This window comes from Alligator sinensis, unplaced genomic scaffold, assembly GCF_000455745.1.
Source record: "Alligator sinensis unplaced genomic scaffold, ASM45574v1 scaffold900_1, whole genome shotgun sequence".
In the NCBI taxonomy this organism is placed as follows: Eukaryota; Metazoa; Chordata; order Crocodylia; family Alligatoridae; genus Alligator; species Alligator sinensis.
Window position 1 is genome coordinate 224,363 of NW_005842882.1, and position 14,447 is coordinate 238,809.

General features: G+C 51.9%; 1 protein-coding gene and 1 pseudogene across 7 annotated transcripts; both read right to left on the reverse strand.

The window, feature by feature from the left end:
• LOC112548034 overlaps nucleotides 1-860 on the reverse strand; it is a 6,523-nt pseudogene extending 5,663 nt beyond the window's left edge.
• An 8,585-nt stretch (nucleotides 861-9,445) lies between these two features.
• LOC112548030 lies at nucleotides 9,446-14,351 on the reverse strand. Of its 7 annotated transcripts, none has more exons than XR_003091841.1 (6): nucleotides 13,770-14,351; nucleotides 13,475-13,617; nucleotides 12,994-13,105; nucleotides 12,352-12,657; nucleotides 11,076-11,203; nucleotides 9,446-10,465 (listed from the first exon to the last, which is right to left on the reverse strand). XR_003091841.1 is itself a non-coding variant. In XM_025192027.1 (6 exons), exons 1-6 carry the CDS (start codon nucleotides 13,938-13,940, stop codon nucleotides 10,401-10,403), a joined length of 822 nt encoding a protein of 273 aa, XP_025047812.1. In that variant the 5' UTR covers nucleotides 13,941-14,351; the 3' UTR covers nucleotides 9,446-10,400. The 7 variants fall into 7 exon arrangements, 6 of the variants coding, with proteins under 6 accessions (XP_025047812.1, XP_025047811.1, XP_025047809.1 ...); XM_025192027.1 differs by having other exon boundaries at nucleotides 11,076-11,100; XM_025192026.1 differs by lacking the exon at nucleotides 11,076-11,203 and having other exon boundaries at nucleotides 12,347-12,552; nucleotides 12,994-13,078.
• Nucleotides 14,352-14,447: the final 96 nt, after the last annotated feature.

Here is a 14,447-nt window from a genome sequence, read left to right on the forward strand (position 1 = left end):
GCTTGATGCCTACCTGGCTGGGGTCATTTGAGCCCAGTTTTCTTCCTGCCCAGGCAGGGGGTCGGACTTGAAGATCTACAAGGTCCCCTCCGACCCGACTTCTATGATTCTGTGATCTCCGCAGTAGGGCTGTGCAAAGCTTTGGATCATGATTTGGATTTGGAGATGATTCGGAGGCCAAATCTATGAATCCGAATTGAATTGCTGGAAGCTTTAGGCTTTCTGTATTGCTTCGGAAAAGTTTTGGAGCCGATTTGGCCATAAAGTATGATGCGGAATCAATGAAATATCTATAACAGGTTAGAGCAGGGCTGGGCAAAATATAGCTCACAGTGCCTGTCACAGGGGCATGGAGAGCGGTCACAGCTCTGCTCTGGGCCCCCAGCCCCACGGTGTCACAGCCCTGCTATCCCAGCCTCGGCCCTGCCCACCCATCCTGGTCCCGGATGCTGCTCCCTGCCCACCTGTGGCCCCTTCCCATCCACTTGGCTGAGAGCAGAACAGAGCCATGCTTAGGGAGTTTCAGCGAGCTGTTGCAGGGGAGGCAGGGTGCTGACCTGTCCCACAACAGCTCACCAAAACTCTCTAAGTGGCCCTCCACCCCAAATAATTGCACACCCCTTTTTCCAGGGAGCTTAACAAGCCTCATCTGTTCATTCTGACCCGTGCCCGCGCCCCCATACCTTGTACTGCTGGGCAGCCTCCTCGACAGGAGCCGCGGGGTGAGCTCGGTGCACCCGGGACTCTTGGCAGATCGTGCACATCAGTATCTGGTCTGTCTCGCAGAAGAGCTTCAGAGCCTCCCCGTGCTACTCACACACCTGCTCCCCTCCTGCCCCTTTCACTGTAATGTAATGCATTGTGTGCCCTGAAAATGTGATATGAGTGCGTGACAGAAGGGGAACAACCTTATGGAGGCCTGCTGACTGACCACAGACTACAAATGCCAGAGGCATCTGGAAGCGGGAAGGAGAAATGATGAGAAGCTCTGCAGAGCCCTGCTGCTGGTCTGCAAATCCCTTGGGGGTTGAAGGAAGAGATAGCCAGCCAGGGCTCCAAGGTTGCTATGTACCGGAAAAGTTGCGAGATACGGTGCCTGCTGGAGATGGACTGAAGTAGAGGGAAGCCTCTGCACAGCACACATGAACCACAGACTGACTGCATGGTCCCTGACCTACAGATCTGCACAGAGCAACTCTGGACTAAAGGCTGGTTCTTGGGAACATCCCCAGAGGTGGACATGGGACTATGTGCTGAATGTATGTACCCCAGCAGTACTGACCACTACCTGTTTACTTGTCCTCTGAATGTATGTTGTTGTACTTTGGATGCCTACATACTTGTATTTATCCCTTTACATTGGCCTGTAGACCTGTGACCCTAACCCCTAAGACACCTAATATAAAGTAAATCCCTCACTAGCTGTAGTGATTGTGCCTGACACTGCAGGGGTTTGTTACAACTGGTGGCAGCAGTGGTCACAGGCCATAAGATGCCGGGCAAACTGTTGTACTCGGTGCATAGTTTTGTCATTGTGTGGGCTTTGAGCAGGGGGAGATGGATGGTGCAGTGGGAGGAGCACCCCCCATGGGGAGAAGAGACACACAAGTTGCACCTCCTGGTTGAAAGTTCATATTCAATCCTGCACCCTATAGTGGAGAACAACAAGAGTGGGAGATCTGGCGTGCACAGTTTGACTGGGCAATAAGGTAAATGGATGGGATGAGGCTGGCAAGCTAGACTTCCTAGGTCTGCTACTTATAGGGAAGACTGGGACAGTCTACTGTGGCCTCAGCAGTGAAACCAAGCAGGACTAGAAACACTTACTAGAGGCTGTCAGGGAAGCTTTTGAACCAGCTGCAGGATCCTGGCTGGGCTAGTATGGCTTTCAGTACACGAGTAAGGGCACCCAATGCGTCAACCCAGGACTTTGGCCTGGCGCTCAGACAATAAAGGCTATCCCACAGTTTAGCTCAGACATACATGACACACTTGCCTGGGATCATTTCATACGACATGCCTGCAGCGGGGAGGTAAAGGCTCAGTTTTGGTTGGGAAGACCCCAGTGTGTGGAGGTGGCCATATACCTTGTCACCAACTTGGAGCTGGCAAGGAGGATGCAGGGCCTAAGTCACAAAGGCAATGAGGGCAAAGTACATGTACATACTAAAGAAGATGAGTCTGTAGTGCACACCCTGACTCCAAAACTGTCAGTCCTGCAAACAGCAATGGAGACTATGCAGAAACTTCAGGGTGGAATGGACAAACTCCACCAAGCTCTGGAAAGTCGGGGCCCAAACAGACATGACAGCGGGGGCCCACCTGGACCACGGAGGCTGGGGTTACATCAAGAGACTGCTGGCAAGTGCTGACACTGTGCTGGCCATGACCATTTCCAGAGGGATGGACCAGAGAGGTGGTGGCAACACGCTGTCTTCTCTGATTCAAGATAGCCAGACAACATGGCATAAGGTACTCCTGTATTTCATGATGGCCTACCAGAGTAATGTGCAGTTGTCCACAGGGTACATACTATACAAGGTGTTGTTTGGGCAGGAGATTTGTTTGCCTGTTGATGTTGTCTCTGTGACAAATGTATAGGAAGAATTCAACAATCCTTCCGAGTACATTACAAATGTGGCAGGATACAAAAGCGGCAGCCTCAGTCTGTGCTGGCAAGCCTCACATTCCCAGCTCTCCCTGGTTCTCCTGATTTCTGACCCAGCTCTCATTTTTGCTGACCATGATCTTGCATCTCCCAAAACCCAGTGCTGGCTCTGCTTTCTCTGGTTTCTCTGACTTGGCTGGCTTTCTTGACCGTAATCTTGGATTTTCCCTGGAATTTGGCACTGGTTCTATGACCCTTGGCTCCTAACCCCGGTTTATATCTCAGACTATGTCTCTTGGATCTGCCCTCTTGGCTCCCCTGGAAATTAGTCCCACACTTTCTGCTCTGCTGACACTAACCCCAACCCAATGTTTTGGTATCTCATACCCCTGCAATGCTGGCCTCCTAGTTGCTTGCCCCCCTATCCACAGACACAGCCACCTATGTTCTGGCCAAACCTTCACAGATCTTGCCATTGAGCTTCTGGTCCACCACCTGCATTAAGTTGTCAGCAGCTTAAGTCCCTTGATTCAAGGAGGATCTGAACCATGGTTCAGTGATGGGTCTTGAGGTGAATTAAGAGTCCAATCCTTGAGCTACAGATCCATTCACAGAAGTTGCAGATCTTTTTGCAGGGGAGAATAGGCCAAAGGCTGGGATTTTTCTTCTTTTCCTTCTGCTCTCTCTTCTCTGCTTTGATGGCAAGCCACTTTATCTTGAAGCAGGTTGCCACTTTTTTGAGGTTGTAATGCAATTGGAGTTGGTTAGCATCCAGTTTCTCCCAGATCTTGATGTTGGCATCTGAGTTTCTTGAGGTCCTTCAGTATTTCCATGTAGCATTTCCTCTGGCTGCTGAGAATTCAGGCTGCAACTAAGCTGGGAGTGGAGCACTTGGGAGTCAAAAGCCAGGCATCCATGCACAAACTGGTGCTTGAAGATCATCGACTCAGTGCTGACAATGTGGGCTTCAGCAAGGATGCTGGCATTTGTGTGTTGACTTTTCCATTTAATGGGGAAAATTTTCTTGAGGCATCATTGGTGATACCACTTCAGGCTCTTGAGATAAGAATGGCAAGTCACCCGCATTTCATATCCATAGAGGAGAGTGGGATGATGACTGTATTGTAGACATGGATCTTGGTGTTTTTCTGGAGATCAGTGATCAATAAAAACATATTCTTGAAGAGGCACTTGCATACCAGATCCTGTCCTGGATCTCCTTATCAGTGCTTGCTCTCTGAGGTGGCTACTGAGGTAGGGGAAGTGCTCAACTACCTCCAACGTCTATCCCTTGGTGGTAATTGGAGGAGAATGGTCACATTCATGGACTGGAGCATAGGGCTGTGCGAAATGGCACCTTTCTGTTTCGCCTTAAGTTTCAACAGAACAGTGTTTCGTTTCAAATTTCATTTTGATTAAAAACAGCTGTTCTGTTCTGTCAAAACAGAAAGGCTGTTTGATGCTGTTTCGATGTTTCCCATCCCTGGTGCTAGATCGGGGATAAACAATAAAACTTAGTTTTTGGAACTACTAATAAGGACACCCAAAAGAACTCAAACAAAGCTTCAAATGTTTATGGACAAGTACAAGTCCTATAAAAAATAAACAAGAAATCTGTCTTATCTGCTGTGGGCTTACTTAAGAAAAAAGGTCACGAACACTGGCAAGGATGTGAAGGAATTAGGAAAGGAAAAGGAAAAAAACATTGTCAGACTAATGCTCATTGCTTATTTTACTAGTTTGCATGGGTGTAGCACATGGGTGGACCTAGGATTTTCAAAAGGGGGTGCAGATGGTGTGGCACATCGTCATATATAACACAAGATACATTTTTCTCCAGTTGAGGCGATACTAGATGCTTTACTAATATTATAGGGGGCTAGGACTATCCAAATACTACAACTAGAATGTGCACTAATTTGCTAGATTATATATAAAGTAAAAAAAAACACAACTAGGCAAAAAAGTCAAAATAGTCAAAAGATACTATCATTAGTTCTGTAGTCATTATACTTATATGTATGTCTCTTATTCAGATTCATAAAACAAAATCTAGCTTTCTAGACTATAGCATCTTGACAGTATTTCCGACACATCATTGTCAGTCATTTCTATACCTAACTTAATATGACCACACCTAAATTCAGGTTTTTAGATACAAGCTGCAAACAGTCTGCAGGGCTGTGAAATAAGAGAGAGGCATTACCAGGAATGGCCAGCAGACAGCAAAACTGCAGAAGAAAGGATGATTTGATAGTGGATCATCAAGACCAGTAAAAAGGAGAGTGGGTAACATGTGTGGAGTGGAGAGAGATTTCCAAGAACTAGCGAGATGACAATAATCCGTGAAGTTAATTCACTCTCTCTCTGCTGCCTGAATAGAAATGCAGATTTCTCTCCTAGCAGTTGGTTTTAAAGTTTGGGCGGAGCAGGAATCAAAGTGGGGTGGAAGTGTACTACTGCATGCCCCTTTAGATCCACCCCTAGGGTAGCAATTCTTCAGTAAGTGTTAGGGGATTCAATTAACTTTGTTTCTGCTCAAGAGCACCACCTCCTGGTCAATGTGTTACTGAAAAGGCCGTCTGAGAGCTGCTATGCCTCCCCAATTTAGTTCCAAAAGCAGCATTTGTCAGAAAGTCAGGGTGAAGTAATATGTTACACTCAGGGCACATCTACACATTGCTGTACGGCGTGCTCTGGTGATGTAGTGCTCACATGTGTATACATGTGATTGCCAGCTATGTCACCATAGCGGTAATAAGTAATAAAGCATGATGCCGTAGCAACATCACCATACAGCCACATGTAGATGTGCCCTCAGACTATATTGAGAACACTTAAAAGATGAGCATCCATGCCCTAAAGCTCATTATCTCACGCTAACTGTGCTCTAAGCATCTCAAAGTTACACCTCTTTGGGTGAGGATTAACTCTGGGCCCTGCTACCTAAACTTGTGTTAGGGTAACTTCAGTCCGCTTCACAGAGGTAAAATTAGGAATTTTCAGTCATCTGGCATCCCAGGATTCACGGCTCCAGGGCTCCCACGCCCACTCCCACTCCCACCTGGGATAAGCCCAGGTGTCCTAGCTCCTAGCCACCCCCTGCTCACCAGCCCTCTAGTGGCAGGTCAGAGCTGTGCAGGCAAGAAATGATACTAACCGTTAGGGCTGTGCGAAATTTCACTGGCTGTTTTGATTCGACACTGTTTCGACTCATTTTGAGCTCGAAACAGTGAAATTGAATTGAAACGAAGGGCTTCAAAACAGCCTTGAAACAAAGCAATGCTAGTCGAAGCATTTTGAAAGTTTCATAACATTTTGAGTTTCAAAGCAGCCAGCAGCCAGGAGGTGGGAGCCAGGGAAGAACCGGGGATGTGCTCCCAGCCACAGCCCAGGCTCTCCCAGCCTCCTGTGGCCAGGCTGCAGGAAGCCGATCACAGTGAAGGGCAAGGGAACTGAGCCCGGCCTCAGTTCCCCTCCCCAGTGCTGCGATCGGGCTGGGGAAAGGAATTGAGCCCAATCACTCAGTTCCCCTCCCAAGCCCTAGGATTGGGCTGAGGATGGAAACTCAGGCCAGCTAGGCCGAGTTCCTTTCCCCAGCCCGATTGTAGCACTGGGGAGGGGAACTGAGTGATCCGGCTTAGTTCCCTTCCCCCGCTCCCTGATTTCAGGTGGCAGCACCCGGCTTCCCTCCCTCATCTGGCAGACAGATTGGGGGCCTGGAGCCCTGGGAGGACTGGCACAGCCCCTGCAGCTGTCCTGGGGATTGTGGGCCCCCATCTGCCTGGTGGATGAGAGAGGCTGGTTTGAAATTCCCCATTATAGCAAATGGGCGAAATGGTGAAACAGCCTCACTGTTTTGACACAGCAGTTTTGAATCGAAATGAAATTCGGAATGAAATGCTGTTCTGTCGAAACCTCGAAACTCAAGTCGAAATGGAACGGTGCCATTTCGCACGGCCCTGCTAACCTTTAAGGTGCAGCTGCTCAGCACATTTGAACTTTAACACCACTTCACTTCCCACAGAGGGCAAATGACAGGATCTCTCATTTGTTATTTTTTGGCTAGCACATGTACCGGCCACCCGCTGCTTCTCTTCAAGCAGGAGGAAAATTTCATGCCCCCAGATACAAAATAGGCTTGGGATTCTGTTTTGTGAGCCTAGGACACAATGCACCTCCAACACAGATCTCCAAGGTGCACAGCCCTGCTGCACCAGCAATGGTTTCCCTGCTCACTGCTCCTTTCTGCCCTCATGCTGCCCCAGCCCAAGTGCTATTCAGACTGTTTGAAGGCTGCATCTCTTCCATAGTGCTGTTTCTTCCCCTCCACACCCTGCCAACCGCCCAACTAAGAGCATGCAAAGAACTTGGCAGACTTGCTTTGGGGCAGAAATGTCCTTCACTGTCTCTTATACCTTAAACTGGGAATGGAAGTAAAACCTCCCAGTCCCAGTGAAGATTAACCCAGTCAATAAGTGTTTTCCCATCAGTTACCCCAGTTATGAACACAGTTAGGATGGTTTCATGAAGTTACAGGATGAAATAGGATCACACTTAAATGCCTAATAGGTAAAGTAGGATCAGGCCCCATTGTTGTAAGATAAAAAGGGGAAACCCTCCAACTTAAGAGGATCTTCTTTCTATGGGGTATTTGACCAAGGAACTCAGTTATATGCAAGAAAACAAGGCAACGTGAATCCCAACATGATTAAGTCTCCAGTTTTGGTGCCCGTGAGTCAGCAAGGCCCTCTTGGTGTCCACTGGGGGTTCCAGCAAGGACGCACTGGCGACAGTCTGGCTTCTTCAGACACCTCCTGCCATGAATTTCCATGGCACCCCATGTCTTTCTATGGGGTGAAAAGGGCACCTGAGTGACCCACTTAACTAAAAGTTACATAAAGCCACATACAGAATACAACTCACAGCACACACACAACCCGTGCAGTGCTTGCTTGGACTTTAGAGGCCTGCATACAAGCATGAAGTGCCTTAAATAAGGCCACAGCAGTGTCCACGATGCAGCCTGCTAGGGGTGTTTGGATCCCTTACAGCCTCCTACTCCTGGTGGTGCTGGAAGATTGAGGGGCCAAGCTAATATTTGGGTCATACCCACACCTCTATATTGAGGGGGCATCCTAGGCACTGCATCTTTTCATCATTTAATGAAGGCAATTTCTCATTCAAACTTAGCTAGTAGCTTGCCCATCACATACAGTGGCTTGGTCCACCGGCACACGTCACACATGAAGTACACGTGCAGTATACGAAGTACGCCACAAGTATAGTTACAATTGGGTGCCGATTGCAGCAAGAGGGTACCGTATTGCCTTCCCTACTGAAAAGAGCAAACTCTCTGAGGAGAGAGAGAAAACTCTGGAGATTAAGGGGAAAATCTTGGCTCCCTTGGACTGCAAGGGCTGTCTGTGACTGCAGTAGCCGTCATTGAAATTCTCCTAGAGCCTTCTTAATATCACCCTTACGGGCATGTGCAGACTTTATTTGCTTAGCCATGACTCAAGTAGCATAAACTAGGCAAACTTACTACTAAGGCCAGGGAGGATAGCATGCCACAAGTCCAATTACAATCAGGTGCCAGTTGACAGCCCTGTCTCTATCGATGTCTCATACTGCCTATACTGTGTGTGGGGGTGCCCCAGGGATCCGAGATAGTTGGCACCTCCCTGGGGTTGGCAGGACAGGCTGCGTTAGCATGAAAAATGTGGGGCTGATGGTCCCCTCAGACATTTTCCCTCAGATCACCTGCTGGTCTGGGGATGAGCTTGTCTGGAGCTTTGTGTTTTCTTGACGTCTCACATCATCAATTTGCAGCACAAGAGGCCTTTCAGGGACTTGTACTTTTTCCAGGGGGCTACTCCGGCAAGCTCATGCATTGCTGTTTGGGAACCCCTGGCCAGAGCATCACCACCTCCTTCTCCCTCCCGGGGGCTGGGAGCTCTCCTCCCCCCTCGCGGCGTGCAGAGGTCAGTCCATCGAGTGCCTTCCTTCTCTGTTTGCTCCAAGGAAATCTACAGGTGACTGGCTTTGATGCTGCAGCCAGTATTCCCCTTCCTGTGCATCGGGGAGGGAAGGAGGAAATACTGTTGATGAGAACAGAAATCTGTGATCCTGACAACCCTCCTGTCTCTCTTGCCCCATCACATCCTAATTTTCTCCTGTGCAGTGCCACCCAGAGAAGCTGCAGGAGGGGGGGGGCAGCTCAATAGCAGCTGTGGCCGGGAGAGTAAAAGAGCTTTGCAATCTGGGGACACTCAGAACAAGACACTCACCACAGCTCGAAACGGAGAGAACAGCTCCTCTTCAGAGCAGCCTCTTCCACGGGAATGGCAGCGCGAGGTCTGTGAGCCCAGGACTCTGAGCGTAGGGCACACATGGAGTTTGGTGCCTCTTTGAGGCCTCGCTGTGCTCTGTGCACCCTCCCTGCCCCCCTGATCTTTAGCTGCCTCTCAATTCTCCTGTTCAGCAACTTCTGCAGCATTCCCCAGCCTGATGCTGCCCTGGGGAGGGGGCTTCCAGCACTGAAGGCAAGAGAAGGTGTTACCCCCCACTGCCTAGCAATGCCGGCTCACTAGAAACTATCCCCCCCAGGGTACAATCACCATCAGATCTCTGGAAACCTTCCTGGGCTGAGTGCTCCCCTGAGGGCCTACGTCTCCTGCTTTTCTCTCTCCCGAGGAGAAATCCCCAAATTCTCCCATCTTTAGACAAGGTCTGGATTATAACTTTCAATGGACCCAAGTGAGTTTGACACCTGTGGCTTATCTCTTTGGGAGCCTGTGACCAGTAGTATGGGGCAACCACACAGCCTTCTTTAGCCACAGCGTAGTTTATTGGGACAGTGAAAACAAATAATGTAGAGGAAAAGATCTTTTTTTTTAAATCACCAGCTGTTTCTCCCACATGTCTATTCACTTCAAGGCTTGATGCCTGTGGACAGTAGCATAGGCAGGCCAGTCTTCTTCACACATGTCCAGTGGGCTCCTGCATCTCAGTATGGTACCTCTGAACACATAGGACTCTCAAGAGGATGTGCACCTGACTGCAATACTTTGGATTTTGCATGTGCCTGGGTCTTTCTGAACCTTACTGTCATCTCTTAAACCTTGAGTGTTTAAGGAGAAGTAGCTTATCTTTAGTCACTTTTACCTTTCTTGCTTGTTTTAACAGGCAGGGCCCTAACCAATGAGTTCAATATATTTATCTTCTAGTCAGCTCACTATACAGGATTCATCCATTATTTCAGAGCAGCTCTGAACTCAGCACCACAGCCACCTGCACCTCCATGCTTACCCAAAGAGCAGCGCCTATATGCCACATTTGTCATGTATAGGACAAACGACAAGCCAGGAAAATGTGGTTCTGCCAAGGTAATTTAGACCATGGGACCTCTAGCTTCTTGCCCACTGCTATTCCTTCCTTAAGTGGGTCCCATATTAGGGATCTGATATGCAGAAAAGTTGTCCTAGCAGCACCTAGAGGGAGACTGAATATTCCTAACATGCAGGCAAAGGAGGGATGTGACTGGCTGCCGTTAGTGTCCACGTTGTCTGGGAGAGGCTGTTCCTTCACTCCGGGCTGTGATCCGCCATGAACTTTCTTCCCTCAGCAAGGGATTTCCTGGAGCAGTCAGTGACTGACTGTGTCCTGGAGCCTGCAACATGCCCGGGGGGCCTGGAGCCATCCTGCTGGAACCATCCCTGGGTTCTCCTGGCTTCTCTGAGTGGCTGGAAACCAATTAGGGCCGCTCCTCGTCGGATGGAAAGGAACCTCATCAGTGAGGATGTGGAGGGCCCAGCTCTGGAAGTGTCCAAACTTGGGATGGGCTCAGTCCTTCCACTGCAAGACAAGATCAGAATAGGGCCTGTGCTGGGAGCAGACTGAAGACTCCCAGGAGTCAGGGCACAAAAAGCTCCAAGCTCATGATTCATATTGCAGCCAAAGGGGCTAAATCTTTTGGCCCCACTGGCCAGATGAGCGGTGCCTGGCTGGTCTGTGGGCTGGGGGGCCTCCCACCCCTGCACATGGGAACTGAACCCTGGGGGTCTGGCATTGCCCCTGCCACTGGTATTGGACCCTGACAGCCCAGTGCCATCTCCTCCCAGCCTCGTGAACCGGGATTGAACTGTGGGGCCTGACATCTTCCCCTCTCACTGGGATTGGACCCAGAGCCACCTGTGGACTAGGATTGGACTCCAGGGGGCCTTACATTGCCCCCTCTCAGCCCCTATCCACCTCAGGATTGGGCCCTGGGATGCAGCAACACCCCAGCCCGTCCCTCCACACTGGTATTGGGCACCTGATGCAGCACAGGGCCCAGAGCTCTTCATGGGTCCAGAAATTTGACATCTGGGGAGTGGTGGCTAACGGGGTACACTTCAGGGTGGCTACCACTCTCCCGTCACAAAATTTGCAGAGCTGTGGAGAGCCCTGTGCATAGGGTACCCACCCGTCCCTAATTCAGCGTGACAGTCCTGAAATGGGAACATCAAGTCTCAGTCCCAGGCTGAATGACTCCAGGACAGCATTTGTCCCAGATTCCCAGGATTGTGTTCAGGGATCTGGGTTTTCTGTTCACTTCAAAAAAAAACACAGGAAATGACAGGTTTCCCCTTGCTGGCTGGCAAGGGGCTACTTGAGGCTGGAGGGAATGGGATGCAGGGGGTGCCATGTGCACATGGCCGGGGATACAGCCAGGCAGTGTGGAGAGCAGCTCCCTCCAGGTAAGTCTATGTGGGGAGGGGGCATAGAGCAGGGTGGCTGTGGGGAGCAGATTGAGGCCCCCGTGGTGAGGGAGGGAGTGGGGCAGGGTTGGCAGCTAGGGCTGGGGGCACTGCCCGGCTGGGGTGGGAAGGCACGGCTGTGGGGCCTGTTCAGGGAGCAGGACAGAGCCACAGGCAGCTCATCCAGGTGCAGGGAGGAGCTGGCTCCCCACCAGTGCATGCACTCCCAGGGACCCGGTATGTGGGGGCATGTACCCCCAGATCTGTGCACAGGGTGGGGGCAGGTGCAGGCTGCCTGCTGTGGGCTTGAGGCTCCGCACCCTGCTGCTCTCCCCTTGGGGCCTCCAGAGCCCAGCAGGCAGGACCTGGTGCAGAAGGGCAGAGAGGCTCAGTGCTGCTGCTGCCAGGAGCCCTGTGCTGGCCATGCTGAGGTGCTGTCTACCTGCTTGGCAGCAGTGGGGTGGCGTTGCAGAGTTGTGCCCCCTGCTGCTGCCAGGAGGGCAGGGGGCACCTTGCCATGGTAGTATGGGGCTCCCAGGGAGAGGGCAGCAGGGCAGGGAGTCCTGAGCTCACAGCAGGCACCCTGCATCCTCCCCTACCCTCAAAGGCTTGGCTCAGCTCAGCTCCAGCCATGCCACCCAGGGGAGGCGAGGAAGTTGTGTCCCACCTTTCCATTTTTAAAAGGTGGTCACCCCTACCCATGGGCCGGATGACATGCAGCTGTGGGCGAATCTGGCCTACAGGCTAGGGGTTGGACACCTCTTGTCTAAGCCAAACAAGACCCTGCCCAAATACAGCCATTCGCTTCATGCCACACCCAGTTCCCATGCAAGTGGGAGACTTTGGAGGCGAGAATGGGAGGCTGTAGCCCTAGGCCCTTGGAAGGTGGATGTCTCTGCGGAGGGATGTGGAAGGGGTGGCCTTGGCCCACTCAGAGGCAGGTTCCCTGCACAGGGAGGGGAGAGTGGAGATCCCGCACCCCCTGGCCTCTGCTTACCTCACCTGATGCTCTGGCAGCAGGTAGGTGTTGACGTTCATCTCCAGCAGCCTTGGTGTGATCACCAGTGGCTTCAGCATCTCTGGGCCCTGCTTCAGCAAGTCGCCTCCTTTCCCCACAGCCTGGACGTTCCACAGTTTCGGGGGCATCGTTTCTCCTCGGACAGATGGGCGGAGACCCCGCACAGCCAGGGCACTGCTCACTTCCTGCCATTGAACACAGCCCCTCATTGCCAACCCAGGGGAGACAGACTCCTCGGCCCCTTTGCTCAGCACCCAGAGGGCTGTGTCTCGAGGGCCAGGGAAGTCTGTCTGGAACAGAGAAGGCTGAAGGAGCGATGACGCCGCTCACTAGTCCCATCTGGTGTGGGCAGCAGCATCTGCTCCCTCAGTGCCCCATGCCCTAGGGCCATGCCCATACCTGGGGGAGCTCTGATATGCACCTAAGATTGCCCCAGAAATGAATCTGCTCCAGAGGGGACAGTCAAATGCAAGCAGAGTCCTGGGCCCAAGAAGAGAGGGTCCCAACCCTCAATGGTCCCAGGCACTCCTGAGGGCCGGGAGCCTCTGAAGGGTACCACCTGTTAGTCCTGGCCCTCCAGGTGAGGTCCACACTAGCATGGGGAGCACTGGCAGATGGGGGCTTACCTGTCCCAAGGGCACCAGTGCTGGCATTTTTGCTGCCATCTGGAAACGAGCCTTCATCCTTCTGGGAGGCCTTAACAGCTTTGGCCTGAAGCAGAAGGACAAATCCCCAGGGCTGTCAGGAGGGGAGGGAGACTGGGTATAGGGAATCTGTGGTGGACGACATCAGGCCAATGCATTGTCCAAGTAGCCTGTTCCCCCCAACCTCTCAGGGGCTGTGGTAGGGGCTGCAAAGCAAAAGCCTGCTGGGAGATGATGGCTCCCCCATGGAGAGCTCCCCATTGATGCATAGGTGGGTCTTGCTGCGAGGCTGAGGAAAAGGGAGTCTGTAACAGGAGGGTTCCCTAGGCATGAGGAGACATGACATGAAGGGAATGTAAGAGGGCACCCCAGAAGAAATCCCAAGGCCCAAAGCCACTCAGTTCCCCAAGGTCACAACCCAGCGCACTGAGCCCCTCCCTGCCCCCATGCAAGTAGCTGTTACCATCCAGGCCATGATGGCAGGCGCTTGATCACCAGCAGCTTCTCCTCCTCACCCAACTGCTCCAGTCTCTTGCCAAGCAGCAGAGCCAGCTGCTGCTGTCTTTCCCAGCACTGGTGCCACTGCACCCTCCAGCACTGGAGCCTCTGTGGGACGGTACCAGACACATGCATGCCTACCCTCATGCTCTCTTCTCCCTCTCTCTTACAACCTGGACAGCCCCCACTCCCTCCACATACTAATATATGAATGGCAGAAGCTGCCAGCTCCAAGGCCCATCTCTCAGTAGGCACCCTACCTGCTTCCTTAGTGCTTTCAGCCTGGTCAGTGCACTGCCAACCTTGGGGCAGCCAAGACTGTCCTGGAGCTGCATCAGTGGTTCCTCTGCCTCCTTCAGGTAGACATGGGCAAGGTAACCCCTGACTAGGCCAACAAAGCTCTCACGGCAGAGCTGGCGGTACCTGGCCATCCACACGCTGACATCCTGAGGGGCGAGACAGTGTAGGACAGCTCATGTTTAGCAGAAATGCCCCTGGGGCCCATGCTTCCCACAGACTACGAGGAACTCTGGAAGTCCACACTGAAATCATCAGGACGTTCTTCTGTCACTGGTGATCCGTGCTGGGGTTCCTCACGTTAGCATGATGGAGAAACAGGGTCTTGGCAAGACTTAGCAGTATCTTCAGAGCTGCTGTGCCAAATGCTGGGCCAAATGCCTAACAGCTCTGCTCTTTCAGTGACCCCAAAACACTCAGATAGCCAAGGGGGAGGATGCTGACTGCTCACACAACCCATAGCAGCAGTCACATGGCTCAGGAGGCCTCATGCCACAGGGCATCCCCATGCTGACTGTGTCACACAGCTCAGAGGATTTGGCCTTAACAATCCCTATCCCCCCCCCCCCCCCCAAGGCTTGGGACCCTTTACCCAGACTGCACGGAAATTCTGCTTTCTCTGCAGGGGCTGCTGGTCCGGA

Bases quoted from the DNA above. Each gene is read 5' to 3' on its own strand.
- LOC112548030 (XM_025192023.1), bottom strand. From the start codon at position 13,940: ATGGCCAGGTACCGCCAGCTCTGCCGTGAGAGCTTTGTTGGCCTAGTC. The intron at 13,618-13,769 runs GTAGGGTGCCTA...ACCGTCCCACAG, and splicing joins TGAAAGCACTAAGGAAGCAG to AGGCTCCAGTGCTGGAGGGT. The intron at 10,466-12,346 runs GTAAGCAGAGGC...CTTGTCTTGCAG, and splicing joins CTGCCAGAGCATCAGGTGAG to TGGAAGGACTGAGCCCATCC.